The 17,040-nt window shown below is 60.8% G+C and overlaps 1 protein-coding gene across 4 annotated transcripts; it reads right to left on the bottom strand.

Moving 5' to 3' along the window:
- Positions 1 to 746: 746 nt before the first annotated feature.
- ACVRL1 (activin A receptor like type 1) lies at positions 747 to 15,583 on the bottom strand. Of its 4 annotated transcripts, none has more exons than XM_012526135.4 (10): positions 15,390 to 15,583; positions 10,678 to 10,746; positions 9,936 to 10,187; positions 9,540 to 9,751; positions 9,253 to 9,352; positions 8,801 to 8,947; positions 8,281 to 8,556; positions 7,134 to 7,331; positions 4,039 to 4,169; positions 747 to 2,900 (listed from the first exon to the last, which is right to left on the bottom strand). In XM_012526135.4, the coding sequence occupies exons 2-10, from the start codon at positions 10,739 to 10,741 to the stop codon at positions 2,766 to 2,768; spliced, it is 1,515 nt and encodes a 504-aa protein (XP_012381589.2). In that variant the 5' UTR covers positions 10,742 to 10,746; positions 15,390 to 15,583; the 3' UTR covers positions 747 to 2,765. The 4 variants fall into 4 exon arrangements, with proteins under 4 accessions (XP_012381589.2, XP_058164179.1, XP_023445275.2 ...); XM_058308196.1 differs by lacking the exon at positions 15,390 to 15,583 and adding an exon at positions 12,660 to 12,690; XM_023589507.3 differs by lacking the exon at positions 15,390 to 15,583 and adding an exon at positions 11,216 to 11,236.
- Positions 15,584 to 17,040: the final 1,457 nt, after the last annotated feature.

The following is a 17,040-nucleotide window of genomic DNA, read 5'->3' on the forward strand; positions in this document are numbered from 1 at the left end:
GGGGACTCCGTGAACCCAGGCCCGGGAGGACTGTAGGAGAGAAGGGTCCAGGGATGAGGCAAAAGGAATTGGGACCCCGCCCCCCTTACTGGAGTTCCCTAAAAGGGTCGCTAATACGAAGGCACAGCTTTCCAGCCTGGGCAGTCAGACCGACAAAGCGCCTCCCAGCTTTCTTCGGTAGCTGCCTCCCCCGTGCCATCCGCAGCCTCCAATTTCCCCCAAGAGAGGGGCGGGGAGAGGGAGAGAGAGTGGGGTGTTCTCGGAGCCCAGGTCGCCAAAGGTGTAGTCCCAGGGCGCGGCCACCTCCTCCCCATTCAGGGATGGGGCCTGACGCCAGGCAAGGTGGGGGCCTTTTTGAAGAGGGAACTTAAAACAGGGAATTGAGGTGAGCGTGCCCAAACTGCCTCTGGGTGGACACAGAGAACTCGTTCCAAGGCAGGGCTTTCGGCGGACAGTGCCTACAAAACAGAAGCTCCCCGAGCGCACGCACGCGCGCGCGCGGGGCGGGGCGAGGAGATCCGCATCCCGCTGGGCCAGCCTCGCGCCAGCAGAGGGCGATGTGGAGGCGCGGCGGTCAGGCTGCTCCCCGCGCGGGGCTGGGAGTGAGATTGGGGTCCCCGCAGGGGTCTAAGGAGACGCCTGCGAGAACTGTGAGGGCAAAGCCCGGCGCATCCCCACAGAACTCCTGTGGACCCCTGTGACCGACCGCTGCAGAGACCACTGGCCTGGGAAGGGGCAGCAGGAGCTCCGGATTAGACCATCGTTTATTAAGGGCCTACTATGTGCTAGGCATGTGCTAAGTGCTTCCACAAACAGTATCTCCAGGCAAGAGAAGAGCCACTCTGACAGAAGCATTATGCAGACGGCGCTCACCGGTGCCCACTCCTTCCCTCTCCGATTGTGGCTGTCTCCCCACCTTCTCTCAAGGCTCCCGTCTGGGACCTTCTCTTGAGGGGTTTCCAGCCTGGGTAGAGACCCTGCCCTTGGTTTCGGGCTGTGGAGTTCTTAGGAAGAGTTTGCCCTGAGACCCACGTGACATAAAAATCCTTCAGGGGGATTTCTGGGCCGGGTGGGTTCCCGTGAGCGAGAGTGAACCTGCATGTGGCTGTTTTTACCCAGTTTCACTTCCTGGTTCTCCTCTGGGCTTGTGCAATGCTGGGAGCCTGGCCTGGGAAAGCGCCGCAGTGATGGTGGAAGAGGGCGGCGGGCGAGGTTGTGCTGGGTCATGGGCAGCAGGGGAGGGGAGGTGCGAGCTTCCTCTGGGCTGCAGAGCCTGGCCTGAAACAGAGCCCTCTGACCCTGCCCTGAGTCTCCCCAAGCTCGGGGCCATCTCCGTTCCTAGCCTGAGCCCTACCCCTCTCACATCCTCTGTGGCTCTACCTCCAGCTCACCTCCCCCCAGGGCTCAGGGTACCCTCTTCAGTGTGTGGGCCCCCACCCTGGACCTTTCCAAAAGGCTGAACTTTCCCGAGAGCCACCAAGTTCTCCTGAGACACACCCTCTCTGGGGCTTGGCCAAGGGTGGGCCTGGGGCAGGGGCCGGTGGGGAGCAGGAACCTGGGTGCTGGAGGCTCCTTGGCCGGGGGGGGGGGGGCAAATGTCTTCTGAGCCTTGGAGGCCCTGGAAGAAGTTGTCCCTCAGCCCCGGGCAGTGGAGGGTGGGCCCTGGGGTGCTGTCCAGAAGGCACAGGGCTGTCGGAGCACGAGGGGGCCGCTGGGTTCAGGCAAGGAATGGAGCCTGTGGAATTAGACTAGGAGGCGGTTCAGACACTCCTGGAGTCGGATCGTTACAAATCCCAGCTATTTCCAAGTCCCCGTCGTGAGGCACATTCCCAGGGGCTGGAGCATAGGGGGCTGATGGGATTGATAAACTTAGGTCTAATACAAGCTGAAATTCTGAAGGCAATTGCAGCTGAAAGGACCTTAAAGGACATCAGGACCTAATCTTTTGCTACATAGATAAAGAAACAAAGGTTCTAAGGAGCGAAGCCGCACTCTTGGCACACAGAGCAAGCAGCCAGGACCGGAAGCCGGGTCTCCCTACTCCCCGCAGAACCTTCTCCAGCCATGCTTGGCCTCCAGATCCTCCCAGTCATTTTGCCCCGGGCCGTAGCTCTCTGCCTGCCACCTCTCCACTGGCCCAGGACCCAGCCACAGCTAGGCTTGGGGGCCAGGACTCCAGGCCCAGGCCCCGGCTGTCCCCGGCGGCCGGCAATCAGCTAGCTGGGCTTTTATTGGAGAGACAAGGAGGTCTGAGGCATCATGGAGCTGAGAAGCAAACCCACAGGGAGAAACCAATGAGCCCTTGGTGTCGGGCTTGTGCCAGAGGCTGAGTCTTGGCAGGGCGGGGTGTCTGCTGAAGGCTGGACAGGGCCCGGGGCCACCCTAGCAGCTCCAGTGGGGCAGTGGGGTTGACCAAGGGCAGGGGATAAAGTGCACGCCCAGGACTGGGATTCCCTGGCTTGGCATGTTGGCTCTGGGGCCTCTCTTGTGTCCTGCCTTGGGGATGCTGGGGGGTGCAGTATGCTGGCGTGGGGGGTGGGACAGAGCCAGGCGTCAGGGCGCCTGCTGCTCCCCCGAGCAGGCCAGACGGCGGGGCATCGGGTTTCAGCCCAGCGGTATTTTTGGCTGGGGGGGGGGTGCCGGGCCGGTTGTGCTCAGCTGCCCCACAGAGGGGCACCCCCGCCCCAGCACACAGGCTCACACCACCTCTGCCAGCGCCCGCCCTCCGCCCACCCCTGCAGGCAGGGAGGAGCCAGGCGCAGCAGCTAGGGAATCATTTTGGGCTTGTCCGGGCTGTTGCTAAGTTTCTGCAGCGTCTTCTTGATCCGCAGCGCGGTGAGGCGGGCCGAGGGGTTGGGGTACCAGCACTCCCGCATCATCTGAGCCAGGCCTGAGAGGACCTGGGGGTTGGGAGAGGGAGAGGCAGGGGCCGTGGTCAGGGGAGATGGAAAGGAGGTGAGCAGGATGGCCCCGTGGAGAAGAGACACCAGCAGGGAAGAAAAGGACAAGAGGGCGACGAGCGTGGAGAAGGAGGGTGAGCGTTGAGACAGAAGTGGATACAGGGAGAACGGAGCAGAGGGGGCGAGGTTGAGACGAGGAAGAGACAAAGAATGAGAAGGGAGATGGAGGTGGCAGGTGGGACAACTCCGATCGGCGGAGCACCCAGGCCCCGTGGTGAGCTGTGTCTGTGGAGCACCTTGCCCCCACCTCCCACCCTCCACCTCCGCCAAGATCCACGCGAAAGGCGACTCCCTGCAGGTTCCCGGATCCCCACCTGCAGCCCAAGACCCAGCCCTTCCAAAACACGGCTGGGCCCAGTGGACTGTGGGGAAGGCGGGGCGGTGGGCAGTGCGCTAAAGCTGCATGTGCCCGGGGAGGGACTCCTCCTAGGACCCGGCTGTCCCGGGCTGAGCCAGCCCCACCTCTGCCCACTCGAGCTGGTTCCTGAGAGTGACAATATATGCATGTGCGTATATGTGGCTTTTTGTGGATGTGTGCGCACACAAATATCTGTGTGCCTATGTAGACATACATGTTTATGTATGTGCACATTTATTCATTCAATAAACCTGCCAGGCCCTGTGATAAGTCCTAGGGGTATAACGGTGAGCAAAAGAGACATGCTCTCTGTCCTCACGAGACTAGCAGTCTGGCATACATGTGCACGTGTATATATCTGTGTGCGTGTGTTTCTTTAGAAGCATATGCATGCCAGTATGTGCTTATATGAGTGTGTGTGTGTATATATTACAGTATGTGGAGTATTTTAGAAAAACCAAAACCAAGCTAACAACAACAAACTCCATAGCAGGAAATGCAGCAGAGCGCCTCTGACTTTTCAGGCAAGGGGAAAGGTTCTGGAAATCCCATACTGAATGATCAGAGAGTCCCATGGGCCAGGGACACCTGTAAGGAAGGGCTGGGGTGGGGGAGGTGCCCAGGGAGGTGCCCTCCACTTGCAGGGCTCAGACACAAGACCCTGGGCCCAGAAATGGCAGCCGTGACCCGCCCACACCCCCGAGCCCCGCGCGGCCTCACCGGGTCTGCAGTCAGCCGGTTGGGAATGGTGGGGGTCTGCTGGTCAACACACACCACCTTCTTCATGTCCTCAAAGCTGGGGTCATTGGGTACCGCGTCGTAGAAGGGTGGTCTATAGTCCTCCACGATGCCTGAGAGGGAGGGGGACAGGACACTCACCAGGACCCTCAGAAGGCCCGATGCCACTAGAAGAGCACCTCGGAGGCCAGGAAACCAGGGGCCTGCACACGCCCCCCCCCCCATCCCTGGGAACCCCGTGCTTGTGGCAGGCAGTGCTGAGAGGGGCACCATAATTGAACAAATAATCACACATTTGAATAATAATCATTCCTGCCATTTAGTTTGCACCTACCATGTGCCCGGCATCGTGCTAAAGCCTTCGCCTGCGCTATCCTGTTCATCTTCACACCCCCGTTTTGCCAGTGAAGAAGCTGATGCTCAGAGAAGTTGAACAGTTTGCCCAGACAGCTGGCAACGGCAGAGTCAAGACTTAAACCCACCCCAGTTGTCTCCTAGGCCAGATCTTGTTCCAGTCTTTCCACAGTGGCCTCCCTCCTGGGGCCTGGTACCACTCCCAGTTCCCAACTCCCACAGATGCCCAGGAATAATGAATAATACCTAATGTTTACTGGGCACTTAACTACATACCAGGCTCTGTGCTAAGTGCTTTGCATTAAATCCTCTCGCAACAACCCTATGAGGTAAGTAATACTATTAGCTCCTCTTCTTAAGCAAAGAAATTAAAGTCAGAGAGAGGTTAAGAAACTTGCCTCAGATCATACAGGTAGTTGGTGACAGAGCTGAGATTTGAGCTCAGAGAATCTTATACCAAAACCCGTGCTCCTGACCTCCAAACTATAGGTCAAGGGAAGCGGACTTTGGCGCAGTGGTTAGGGCATCCCTCTACCACATGGGAGGTCCGCGGTTCAAACCCCGGGCCTCCTTGACCCATGTGGAGCTGGCCCATGTGCAGTGCTGATGTGCGCAAGGAGTGCCCTGCCATGCAGGGATGTCCCCGCGTACGGGAGCCCCACGCACAGGGACTGTGCCCCGTGGGGAGAGCCACCCAGCGTGAAAGGAAGTTCAGCCTGCCCGGGAGTGGCGCCACACACACAGAGAGCTGACACAACAAGATGACGCAACAAAGTGGAACGCAGATTCCCGTGCTGCTGACAACAACAGAAGTGGACAAAGAAGAACACGCAGCAAATGGACACAGAGAACAGACAACTGGGGCGGGGGATGGGGGAGGAAGGGGAGAGAAATAAATAAAAAATAAAAAAATAAAAAACAAACTATAGGTCAAGGAGGCTAGTTGGTTGATTGCTGGGGTAAGGACTGGAACAAGGTGAAGAGGGGGGAGAAATCCCCCCTCCTAAAAGAAAGGGCTTTTCATCCAGGTCCAAGTAACATCCACCCACTGTCACGGATGACACCGGGCCCCCACTGATACCCCTCCACCTGCAGTGTCCCCCCCCATGTTACCCCAAGTGCACAGGCCTCTGCGGGCGTTTTCTGGAAATGGTTCCCGAGAGGGCTCAGGGAGAAGAGGCCAGACCAGAGAAAGCCCCCCACGTCCCGGCCTGCTTCCCTGCCTGGGGCCACGGCCACACAGGCCGCAACCTCGGAGCCCGCGCCAGCTGCTCGCACCGTGGCGGGCGTCCAGGCCGGCCCCTGGGCCGCTCGCGCCCTAATCAGCGCTGCGCAGGGGCCCGAGCGTGTCTAATGGGCCTCTAATCAGGGCCGGGGCTGACACCAGATTACAGTGTTTATAATGCACTGCGAGTCTGTGTGGGGCTGCCGGAGCTGCGCCATCGGCCCCAGTGGCCGCACTCAGCCTTCCCCTCGCAGCGGCCGCACCAGCCTTCCTTTCCTGCCTGCCTTCAGGCGCCCCCTCCTCCAGCCTCCCCCGGGCAGACCCTGAGAGTTCTTGCCCAAAGGGGCTGGAATCCGAGCCCCTGGCCTCGGACTCCACTGTCCGTAGGTGACCGCTTGGGGGCAAATGAAGCCCTCACGGCATGGGCTGGCTCCTGGTAGGCGCTCAGGAAATGGGGGTCCCCACGGAGCGGGGCTCCAGTCACGCCGTGAGGATCGTCCCCGACGTCTCAGGACCCCCGGCAGCCCCTCACCATGGACAGGTTCTGCATGGGCTGACAGCCCTTCCCACCCACTGCAAACTACCGCCCATCATCCTCCCAAACCAGGACTGACCCCCGGAAGGCCAGCAAGAGTGAGGCGCCTCCACCCTGCTCCCTGTCCCCCCAAATCTGAACTTCTGTGGCAAACCACAGTCACAACGAGGCAGCACTAAGCAGGCAGTGCAGATGCTATCGTAGCCTGCATTTTTTATGGATGAGAGAACCAAGGAGCAGAGAGGTTTCAGTGAGCGCAATGATAGAGTCAGATTGGCCCAGAGTCACATTGGTTTCAGGCGCCAGTGCTGCCTAGCCAGCTGTAATTCTATGTCTCAGTCTTCACAGCTGTAAAATGGGGGTAATACTGCGACAAGCACTTGTTCTATTACAGCGATAATAGCCATGAATAGTCACTGAGCGCCAGAGTGGCTCCAGATACATTCTAAATGCTTTACTTGTATTATCTCATTTAAACCTCCTGACTCTAGAAGCTATTTTTATTCTTATTTTACGGTTGAGGGAACTGAGGCACAGAGAGGTGAAGTAACCTGCCCACGATCACCAGCAAAATCAGGAAGTGAACCCAGGCAGTCTGATTCTGAGCCTATGCACCTAACCACTGAGTGATACCACCACCCGCCCACTCAGGAGGCTTTAATAAGTTAATACGTGAGGAGTAGATAGCCTGGCATCTGGCACATATTTAAGCTCAAAAATGTTAGCTGCTATTAATATTTCTGTTATTATCACTTACCCAAGATTCCACAGCCAGAATCACAGACTCACAGGCTCAGATGAACCTTAAAAGGCTACTCAGCTGGACCAGCTGGTGAGTGGCAGCACAGGGAGGCCAGGAGGTCTGGCCACAAGCCCCAGCCCTGGTGGGAAGTCCCCCTCTCCTGCCTGCGCATCCACCTGCCCCGTTCCCCTTCCCCGGCCCTGCGCAGGGGGGGCCCTCACCATTGACGATGGTCCGGCGGGCGATCTCCCACAGCACCAGGCCGAAGGCCCAGACGTCAGTCCACTTGTAGGACTCGAAGCAGTCGGTGCGGATCTGCTCGTCCAGCACCTCAGGAGCCATGTACCGCTTGGTGCCCACTCGCGGGTTGTTGCCGATGTCCACGTAGTCACTGCCCTGCGAGTGCATCACGGCCAGGCCTGTGGGTACAAGCCCGTCACTCCTGCCGCTGATGGAGTGCTCCCCCCCGGGGCGGGGGGTCCCAGGGGCAGGGGGGCGATGGCGAGAGACAGCGGACAAAGAGGGGCGGGAAAATGGAAACCTGCCCTGTGATGGCCACCAAGGGCACGAGGGCCCCAGTTAAACTTTGCTTGTGCAGTGCTCTCTACCCCCCCAAGAACCCCTGGGGACGTGAGTAGGCAAGGCAGGTATTCTGATGCCCACTTTGCAGAGCAGAACCCCCAGTCAGGGATGCTGGAGGATCCTGGCTCCCTGCCCCTTTTGCCCGACAGCCTGGAGCCCGGGCGGTGACGGAAGGCGGCTGAGCTTGAAAAGTGTTGAGGAAGCAGACTTGGCTCAACGGATAGGGCGTCCGTCTACCACATGGGAGGTCCAGGGTTCAAACCCAGGGCCCCCTGACCCGTGTGGAGCTGGCCCATGCACAGTGCTGGTGCATGCAAGGAGTGCCCTGCCACGCAGGGGTGTCCCCAGCATAGGGGAGCCCCACGTGCAAGGAGTGTGCCCCATAAGGAGAGCCGCCCAGGGCGAAAAAATCGCATCTCGCCCAGGAATGGCGCCGCACACAGAGAGCTGACAAAACAAGATGACACAACAAAAAGAGACAGATTCCCAGTGCCGCTGACAAGAATGCAATCAGACACAGAAAAACACACAGCGAATGGACACAAGAGCAGACAACGGGGGTGGGGGGGGAGGAAATAAATCTTTTAAAAAGATAAAAGAGTGTTGAAGTAACTTGCGGGGCTCTCGTGGAGGTGAAATGAGACAGCATACAACTCTTGTCAGGTTTAAAGCGCCCTGGAATCGGTACCATCGTCGCCGCCATGCACCCAAACAGCGACAGAACCCCCCAGAAGCCTGGGGCGGGCGAACCCCGCCGAAGGGCCCTGCCCGCCCTGCCCGGCTCACCTAGGTCGGCGATGCAGCACTGCAGGTTGCTCTTGACCAGCACGTTGCGGCTCTTGAGGTCACGGTGGGCGATGGCCGGTTTGCCCTGCGTGCCGAAGATCTCCACGTGCAGGTGCGCCAGGCCGCAGGCCGCCGACACGGCGAGCCTCAGGGCCAGCTGGGGCTCCAGCGTCTGCCTCTGCAGAAAGTCGTAGAGCGAGCCGTGCTCGTGGTAGTGCGTGATGAGCCACAGCTGCGTGCTCGAGTTGCGGGAGGTCATGTCCGAGGCGATGAAGCCTGTGGGCGCGAGGGTCAGGTGGCTCAGCCAAGGGGCTGGGGGCCGGCACGGGGCTGGACGGGTCGGGGCTGGGGGCGATCAGGCAGGGCAAGGGGGCAGGGCTGGGGCGGAGGTTGTCCTGGGTGAGGGCAGAGACGAAGCTGGAGACAGAGGTCGGGGTCAGGGTGGGTTCGGGGTGCTCGGGGGGGTTAAGTTACGCGCAGGGGCCTGTGGGCGCCAGGCCGGCCCGGGGCTCCTGCTTGCCTAGGATGTTGTCGTGTCTGAGCAACACCGTGTTGTAGATCTCCGTCTCCCGGAACCAGGACTGCTCATCCCTCGAGGAGAAGATCTTGACGGCCACGCTCTCCCCGTGCCACAGGCCCCGCCACACCTCGCCATAACGGCCCTTTCCTGTTCCGGCGGCCGGAGGGAAGGGGGAGGGCCACAAGCTGGGCCCGCGGACACCCCTCAAAGAGCCCCCACCTTGTGCTGCCCCCTCAGGCACTCATGTTTAGTTCAACCCAAACCCAAACCAGCGGGCGCCCCACTTCTTGTGCCCTTGTGCCACCCCTGCCCCCTGCAGGAGGACAAAGGCCTGGAGCACCTCTAGCTCACTCCCTGCCCGGGGGGATTCCCTTCTGACCTGGGCCTGGCTCTGCCTGTGCCTCCAGAAGCCAGACCCCCCCCCCAGACCCCCGGGCCCACCCGCTGCTCACCCACGCACTCCACCAGGGCCACCTGCCGCGCCACTGTCCTCTGCACCAGGAAGGGGAGCCCAGAGCCGCTGCCCGTGGTGCAGTCACTGTTCAGCAGGTCCTGGAGAACCGAGAAGCTGCTGAGAGGCTGCCCCGCCAGCCCCGGCTCCCCCCTCAGGCCTGAATCTGGGTCTTGCCACTGAGCCTCTGCATGCTCCCCATGCACCCAGCTCCCACCCGCTCTGCCTCCGGGGCTCCCGTCCAACCCCACCTCCACCCCACGTCCCCAGGCTGCCCCAGGCCCCTACCCCCAGCATGCTGTCCCCCTGCTCGGAGGCCTTCAGGATGAGGCTGGACTGGCCCAGCTCGCTGCGCAGGCCCCGCTGCTTCTCCCGCCTCCGCCGGACATGCCACACGCCCAGGGCCCCCAGCGCCCCCAGGGCCAGCAAGGCCAGCACAGGGCCCAGGACCAGAGGCAGCTGGCTATCTTCTCGCGGCTGCTCCGGAGGGGGTTGGGTGGCTGGGGGAAGGGGACACTGAGACATAGGTCCCACCCGGGCCAGTTCCCCCCCACCACCTTGCTGTTCTGCGAGTCCCAGGGTGCCGCCTCCCCCACCCTTCTGGCCAGAGCAGGAGAAGAAAGCCGGGCAGGGAAGGCAGGGTCCAAGGAGATGGGAAGGCGTTGCAGGGGCCGCGGGACGTACCCTGCAGCGTGAGGGACACGTTGTGGTTGCAGAACGAGCTGTAGCAGCAATAGTGGTTGACGAACTCAGTGGGGCGCCCCCGGCACAGCTCCTCGTTCAGGCTCCCGCAGCCCCGGGATTCCTGGAGACGCCCGTCCTCCTCCCGCACCAGCACCACTGTGCACCAGGCCCCCTGGCAGGTGGGTCCCCTGCAATGCGGGCTCTTACACGTGCAGGTCACCAGAGGGTCCCGGGAGGGCTTCACGGGGTCTCCTGGGAGATAGGCCAGCAGCTCAGTGGCTCTGGGCGCCCCATGAGCCCAGCGCCCCGTCTGTCTCTCCAGCCCCTCTCTTTGGACCTCTCAAACGAGCTCCCTGAGGCCTTGGTCCCTTAGTGCCTTCCCTCTAGAGCCTCACCCCCACCTGGGGGCAGCTGAGACTCAGAACAAGGGCTCTGCCCCTCCCGAAGCCTCTCCTACCTGGCCAGGCCCTGCCCCTTGGGCTCTCCCAGGCATTCCCTGCCAACACCCCCATTCTCTCCACCTGCACACAGGCTCCCACCCTGGAGGCGCACAGAGCACCAGCCTGCGGGTTTGGATTGAGAGCCGAGGAGCTGAATCTGAGTCTCTCCGTGTCCCACCCTCCAGCCTAGTTCCTCTAGCCCCCTTCTCCCCAGCACTTCAGAGTCAGTCCCAGGGGAAGCTGAGCCGGGCCACCCTTTCTCCATCCAGGCCCCGGGTCTCTAACTGCTCCCCAGCACTCACCCTGGGTCAACCCCAAGGCCATCAGCACCATCAGAAGGCTCCTGCTGGGGAGGCCTGAGGCCATGGTCCCTGGAGAGAGGAGTGAGAAAGGGGGTGCTGTCAGATCCGTGAAGCATGACTCCCCCCTCAGCATTTTCAGCCACCAGTCCTGGGTCCCTCCCACCCAGAGGAAATCACGGGGAGCTTTTGGGAGGGGGTGGGGCAGGGACGCCTGCTCTCGGCTCCCTGCGCCTGGCCTGTAAGGGAAGTCCTGGTTCACTTCCCCCTGGAAACCATCCTGCTGGGGGTAAAGGGCGGGGAGCCGTGGTAAGTGCCGCCGAGCTGGGGGGCGCCGCAGCCCTGCAGCCCTGCTGCTGAGCCCAGGCAGGGGACAGGCCGGGAAGGCTGCAGGCCTGGGATCCCGACGGGCACGGGGCCGGGGCACGGTTCCTGGGCAGCACCCCCACTCTCCTGTGCCCTGCCCCTTGCCCACCCCCTCCCAGCCTCCACCCCCGGCCACCCCCTTCCCAATGCCCGCCTCCCCCCCAGCCCTGGCTGCCTCAAACATAAACAGGCTCCTGTCTTCACTTCCTGCCATTCAGGGTCCCGCCGAGCCGGGAACAGGAATCAAGATTGTTTAGATTGGGATCTGGATAGACCACGCAGCAGTCACGCAAGGCAGGGTGTGAGGGCCTCAGCGTGGGCCGGGGTGGCCGTAGGGCCTGGAGGAGCCACCTGGGCTGGGACCGTCCCCGTGACAGAATCCTAGGATGCCTTGGGAATCGTAAAACCCAGCTCTTTCTTTTAGAGAAGAAGGCATGAAGGCCAGACAGAGAGGAGACTTGTCCAAGATCGTACGGAATCCAGGGCTGGGTCCCGAAGGACAAGCCGGATGTCCAGACTCCGGGCCCCTGCTCCTTCCACTCTGTCTCCCAGTCGGGGGGTGGCAGCCCGTGTGTCTGAGCCCTCAGGGTTGTCACAGCCATACAGTTATGGGACAGTGCCGCTCCTGCCGGGCATAAAGGAACCACCCTGCAACCTCACCAGGGGTTGCGATGCCCTGTTGGAGCCTTTCCCCGGCCCCCTTCTCTCTCCTGATGACCCGGGAACGGGCGGGGATAGGGCTGATGGTGAGCGAGCAGCAGGAGGGAAACGCACTTAGCGAGGATTTGAGCTTCCATGGCTGGCTGGGTTGAACTTTTCCAGAAGTTTGGTGGGGAGGGACTCAGTATTGGAGGGGAGGGGGTGGGTAGTTCTTGTCCGTGATAATCCCCGACCCAAGTCCCGAATCAACGAGTGCTTCAGAAGCTGCCCCACTCTTCATTTCTCAACGGTTGAGCGCAAGAAGGCATGGGTGGGGCCGCAGCAAGGACTAAATCAGACAGCCAGGAGGACTTTCAGAATGGTAGAGGTGTGCTGGGGATCGGGTCCCCAGGGGGGAGCAGCCCACGGGAGCGCAGGGAAGTGTCCTCTGGCGTGACATGGCGAGGTCGGTAGGGCCAGGTACACCCCCCCCGCCCCGTGGGCTGTGGGGAGGCCCACGGTCTAAGGACGGTGCCCAGGGAAGGCCTGTGATGCTGAGGTCCCAGAGGCAGGATGGCCTGGAGGTGGGGTGAGGGTAGGAGGTGGGGGGCGGGCGCTGCCTGGGCCTCTCTGGCTGGTGGCAGCTCTGGCCTTCCTGCCTGGGCTTCCTCTGCCCCAGAGGCCCGGGGCTGGGGGAGGAAACGGAGCCCTGGGCTGCTGCAGCTGTGTCCCCAGCCTCTGCCTGACCTCCAGCCCCTTGTCCCTCCCGCCAGGCAGTGAGACTCCGGCAGGCACTCTGCAGCGTGGCTGGCAGCTGAAATTCAGGAGGGCTGAATTTGCCCACTGGGATGCGGGCAGGAAGCCATCCCTGGCAGCCTTTGCTTGCCCAAAAAGCAGCTGGAGAGAGAGCATGCGGTGGGAAGGAAAAAGGAGATAACAAGAAGGATTAAGCATGGTATCCATCCAGCCTGTCCTCTCACCTTGTTTATTATGCATTGGAATAACCCAAAGTGCTTGTTTAGAAATGCACATTCCTTGTCTCAACCCACTCCAGATTCTGATTCAGTCCCTCTGGGGCCAGCAAGGAATATGCATTTTTTAAAAGCTCCACAGGTAATTCTGCTGAGTTTGTAAGGGGAAACTACACGTCGAAACTTGTGTCCTATGATAAGGCTTTCCCTTCTCTGTGTGCGGCCCTGCTGGGTGGGTGGGAGTGGGGCCCAAAGGGCCACCAGGGACTTGGGGACACAGCAGAAGGAGGGCGAGGGTTTTGTTCTGCAGACATGTATCTCAAGTCTTCCTGGACGCGGAAGCAGTGCAGGGAAGGACCTGGCAGCATTCGGTGGACTCACAGCAGGTCTCAGCTCGGGGCTGTAATGGAGTAAAATTGTGACTGTCCAATTGTTAACTGGGCCCAGTGCGGGGTTAAGTACAGGAGGGTCCTGGGTTCTGACCAGTCCAAACTCAGAGCTGACCCTGTGTGGTTCACCCTGAAACCGGACTCTACCCAAACAGACTCCTGGGGCCTGGTGGTATCCTCAGACTTCTAAGCCAAACTTCATGAAACATCTCCTGCTGATAGAAGCCTCACTGTTGTTGGCCAGAAATCACAAATGTTAAACTAATTTCAAACATTTACTTACCACCACGAGATACTTAACAATAATTAGCCTTCTCTAAAGTACTCATTACGGACTAGGTGCTACATACACGTTAATGGTTTATCTCATTTAATCCTCACAGCAACCCAATGGGGAAACTGAGGCTCAGGGACATTAAGTTTCTCGTCCACAGTGACTGGGAGCTGATAACGTGTTGATTTTTAATCACTTCTTGTTCACTGTTATCCCTCGAATTGGGGTTAGGTGAGCCCTTCCAAGAGGGAAAAACGAGCAGGTGGGTCTTGGGAACAAGAATAAAGGAAAAGCGCAGCTCCCTGCCACCTGTGGGTTCCCGCTGGTGGGTTTGTTGAGACACAAAAACAGTGCTGCTGGCCAGATAGCATCTCTTGCTGTGGGCGTCCTCAGCCACAGGTGAGGAGAGTCTGATAATCATTAATCCTTCCCCGGGGCCACCCGAGGGCGGGGAGAACCCCAGCCCTCAGCCGCAGCGGCTCAACTCAGCAGCGGCTGTGCCCGGCTGGAGCAGCGCCCTGCGAACATAATGAGCCCACCTCGCTCTGCGCAGTGCTAGGTCCTACCGGGGCCGCTGCTAGCGCGGGGCCCTTTATGAGACAGAGCACCGTCCTTTCACGAGCTCCTCACGGCAGTGCGGCCTAGCAGAGCAAGCCTGGGTTGGAGGGTCCCAGCAGAACGTGCGGGCAGCACGGTGGAGCACAGAGGTCAGAGCGTGGGCTCGATCGCACGGACCTCCGTTCAAATCCTGCCTCTGCCACATAGAACTGTGATTTGGGGCAAGTTACTTAACCTGTCTGAGGTAAGCTTAGGTTTCCCCCATGTGTAAAACGGCAGTAATAATTGTGTTTATTTCATAGATATAATGTATGTAACATTATCTACCAAAGTACTAAGTCCGATAGAGTAAGCACGTAAGAAATGTTAATTTTTTAAAAATCCAACCTGACACACCATCCATGGAGCTCTGGGTGAGTGTAAGTTTGTTATCTCTTCTGTAAGATGGGCATAGTGACCCCTCTTCTGCTAGGCTGTTTCCAGGATTACACGAGAAAAATAAATCCAAGCAACTACATAGCACTTAGCAAATGGTGGCTATTTTGAAGAACCCAGTGAGACGCCAGGACAGGTCTGAGGACAGATGGGACCGTGAGGGATCAGAGCGGGCAGTTCCCGACTGGGCCAGAGGCTGCCCTTCAGTGGAGGGCGTAAGCCATTGTCCACTCTGCCCTTGTCCTTGGAGAAGAAAAGAGGGGGTGGGCGGCCACCCCAGGGATGGGCTCAAGAGCACTGAAAACCCGGGAGGCCAGCCTGGAGGGAGACGGGACCCCCTCTGGCCTGGATCCTGAAGGACGGCTGCCGCCGGAGTTAGGGGTGAGGATGTGGGATGCAGGTACACTGTCAGGGCTTCTTCCGCACAGGCTGCGGGAGCTGATCCGGGAAAGGCGGGCTCAACAGTGTTGGAAGTGGACACTCACTCCCAGGTCAGCCCAGTGGCCTGGAGGCTCACAACCCAGTACAGGGGATGCAAAGAACGTCAGCTTCAGACGGGACAAGCCTGGCTCGTGGAGCTGATTTTACAGAGCTAAACACTGGCGTGATGGTGTTACACATGTTCAGGATTCTCAGAGGTGGGCCCTGGATCCCCGAGTTGAGACCATCATAATAAACACCCCGGTTAGTAACAAAAGCTTAAAGAATGGCGCCCCGTTCCCCCATGGGAATCCTCTGTGAGCCAAGCAGGACAGAAATTCTTCTGCCCATTTTATGGGTGAGGATGAGAGCACAGAGAAGTGAAGTGACCGACCCCAGGTCGCCCGGCAGACGCCCATCTGTCTCGCCCCGCTTTCGGGTTCGCAGGCGGGTGTCCTTCTAGCCCCGTGCAGCGTCAGGTGGGGCAGGGGGTAGCCGTGCGTGGTGGAGGGCGCGGGGGCAGCTTGCGCCCCCCGGGGAGCTGGGACCCACCCTACCGCGACGCCTCCGAGGGGGTCCCTGGAATCCACCTAAAGGAAGGGGCCTTTCCGAGCGGGAGACCGTCCCCCTCCCACCAGGTCCCCCCGGGGAGCCCCGACTCACCTCGGGGCCTGCGCCGCGGGCGGGGACGCCTCCCTCGGCGGCCGCGCTCACTCCAGCGCCGCGCGGCGGGCGGGGGTCCGGGCGGGGCCCGGGACGCGGCCGCGGCTGGGGCCGGGGAGGGGCTCGCTCGGCGCGGCTGGCGCGGCAGCCTCTCGGGACTGGGAAGGAGGCTGGAGCAAAAATGTTTCTTATTCCAGCGTCTTCCTGCCTGGACCGGCTCCACCACTCCCTCCTAATAAACCGTTTCCTATTGCCCGGCTTGCTCCGGGCCGCCCGCAGGGGCTGCGGGGCCGGGACCCTCCCCCCGAACGGCTCCCGAAACCCCCAGGCCGCCGCACCCCGCCTCCAGCCGCCCCCAGATCGGGATCACTGGCCAGCACCCCCCTCCCGCGTGCCTCCCACATCCGCCTCCCCGAGGGGGCGGGCCTTGGACTCGGGCCGCGGGGGTCCCGTGGGGTCCTGGCCAGCCCGTGGGGGCCAGAGCAGAGACGGGAGGCCCCGTCTGGCCACCGAGATGGGGGGGGGCTCCTCCGCTCGGAGCCGGTGAGGGAGGGGCGACCTGGAACCCGGGCGTTGGGAAGGGGGGCACAGAGGGGAGGACACTCGAAGCAGGGCGGGGGGTGGGGGGAGTCCGCGCAGGGGGCGCAGTCGCGAGGGCAGAGTTTGGGTCTGACAGATGAATTTTGACCCCGCCCTCGGGGACACCCCGTTCGGTCCAAATCCTTCAGGCGCCCGGCCTCCCTCGGGCCTCTGCAGTCCTCCTCCTGCAGCCTCCCCCCTGCTCGGCACGGGGGTCCACAGGCCCCGAGCGGCGGCCCTGGGTGGGGGGTGTGGACGTCGGAGCCCCGCCCCCTCCCCAATAGGGGCAGCGAGAACCGAGAGAGGCGCTGGGAGCCGCCTTGGACTGCCCGTTTCTAGGCAGGTCCCCCACCCCTCCAAATGGAGCTTTCGAGGTGGAGACCCCAGCCTCCCTAGAGACACCGCGGACAGAGGCTCGGGGAGGCAGCGAGAGAAACTCTTCCTAAAACGCCCCTGCCCAGGCTCTGCGCTGACACTGTCTTCTTTCCTTCAGCCACCCCCAGCACCCTCAAGGCAGAACTGGGGTTCGTTTCTAGCATCCTGGTTGTCCACAACGATCCTCGAGTCAGACCGCCTACCTAGGAGTCCTTGCTTAACCTTAGGCAGGTGACATCTCTCCGTGCCCCTGCCTTCCACCTGCCACATGGGCCCGATCGACAGCACCAGCCTCATAGGGCTGTTGTGGGAATGAAGGGAAACGAGCTTCTCTCAGTTCCTAGCAGATATGCGGGCTGCCTGTGCCTGACACAAGGTAGCCCCCGTTAAAGTATTTGTTAATTAATGGAGGAAAGGGGGGGGGCCTGAGAGCCAAGTGAGAAGACTCAGGTAGTGGAAGCAGGAGCAGACCTCTAAGGGGTCTCACCTGCAGTGGGGATTGGAAGATGGGGACCCCGACTTTTGACGGGATTAGAAACTGGGGAGACAAGGCTAAAGGCTCAGAACCGGCATCAATTGCTGACTGACCTCACTTCCTCTGTTGAAACCCTCCCCAACTCCCCCCCCCCACACACACACACACAGCTGCTTCACAACTTGTGTGCCTTGTGAATTCCCAGAACCCCGGCACGCCCAA

Source organism: Dasypus novemcinctus, chromosome 12, assembly GCF_030445035.2.
Source record: "Dasypus novemcinctus isolate mDasNov1 chromosome 12, mDasNov1.1.hap2, whole genome shotgun sequence".
In the NCBI taxonomy this organism is placed as follows: Eukaryota; Metazoa; Chordata; class Mammalia; order Cingulata; family Dasypodidae; genus Dasypus; species Dasypus novemcinctus.

Coding starts and splice junctions, on each gene's coding strand:
- ACVRL1 (XM_004460930.5), bottom strand. CDS start 10,810: ATGCTGAGGGGGGAGTCATGCTTCACGGATCTGACAGCACCCCCTTTC. Junction 7,332..8,280: donor GTGCTGCATCGCCGACCTAG/GTGAGCCGGGCA, acceptor TTGTACCCACAG/GCCTGGCCGTGATGCACTCG. Junction 2,901..4,038: donor ACCGGCTGACTGCAGACCCG/GTGAGGCCGCGC, acceptor CCCAACCCCCAG/GTCCTCTCAGGCCTGGCTCA.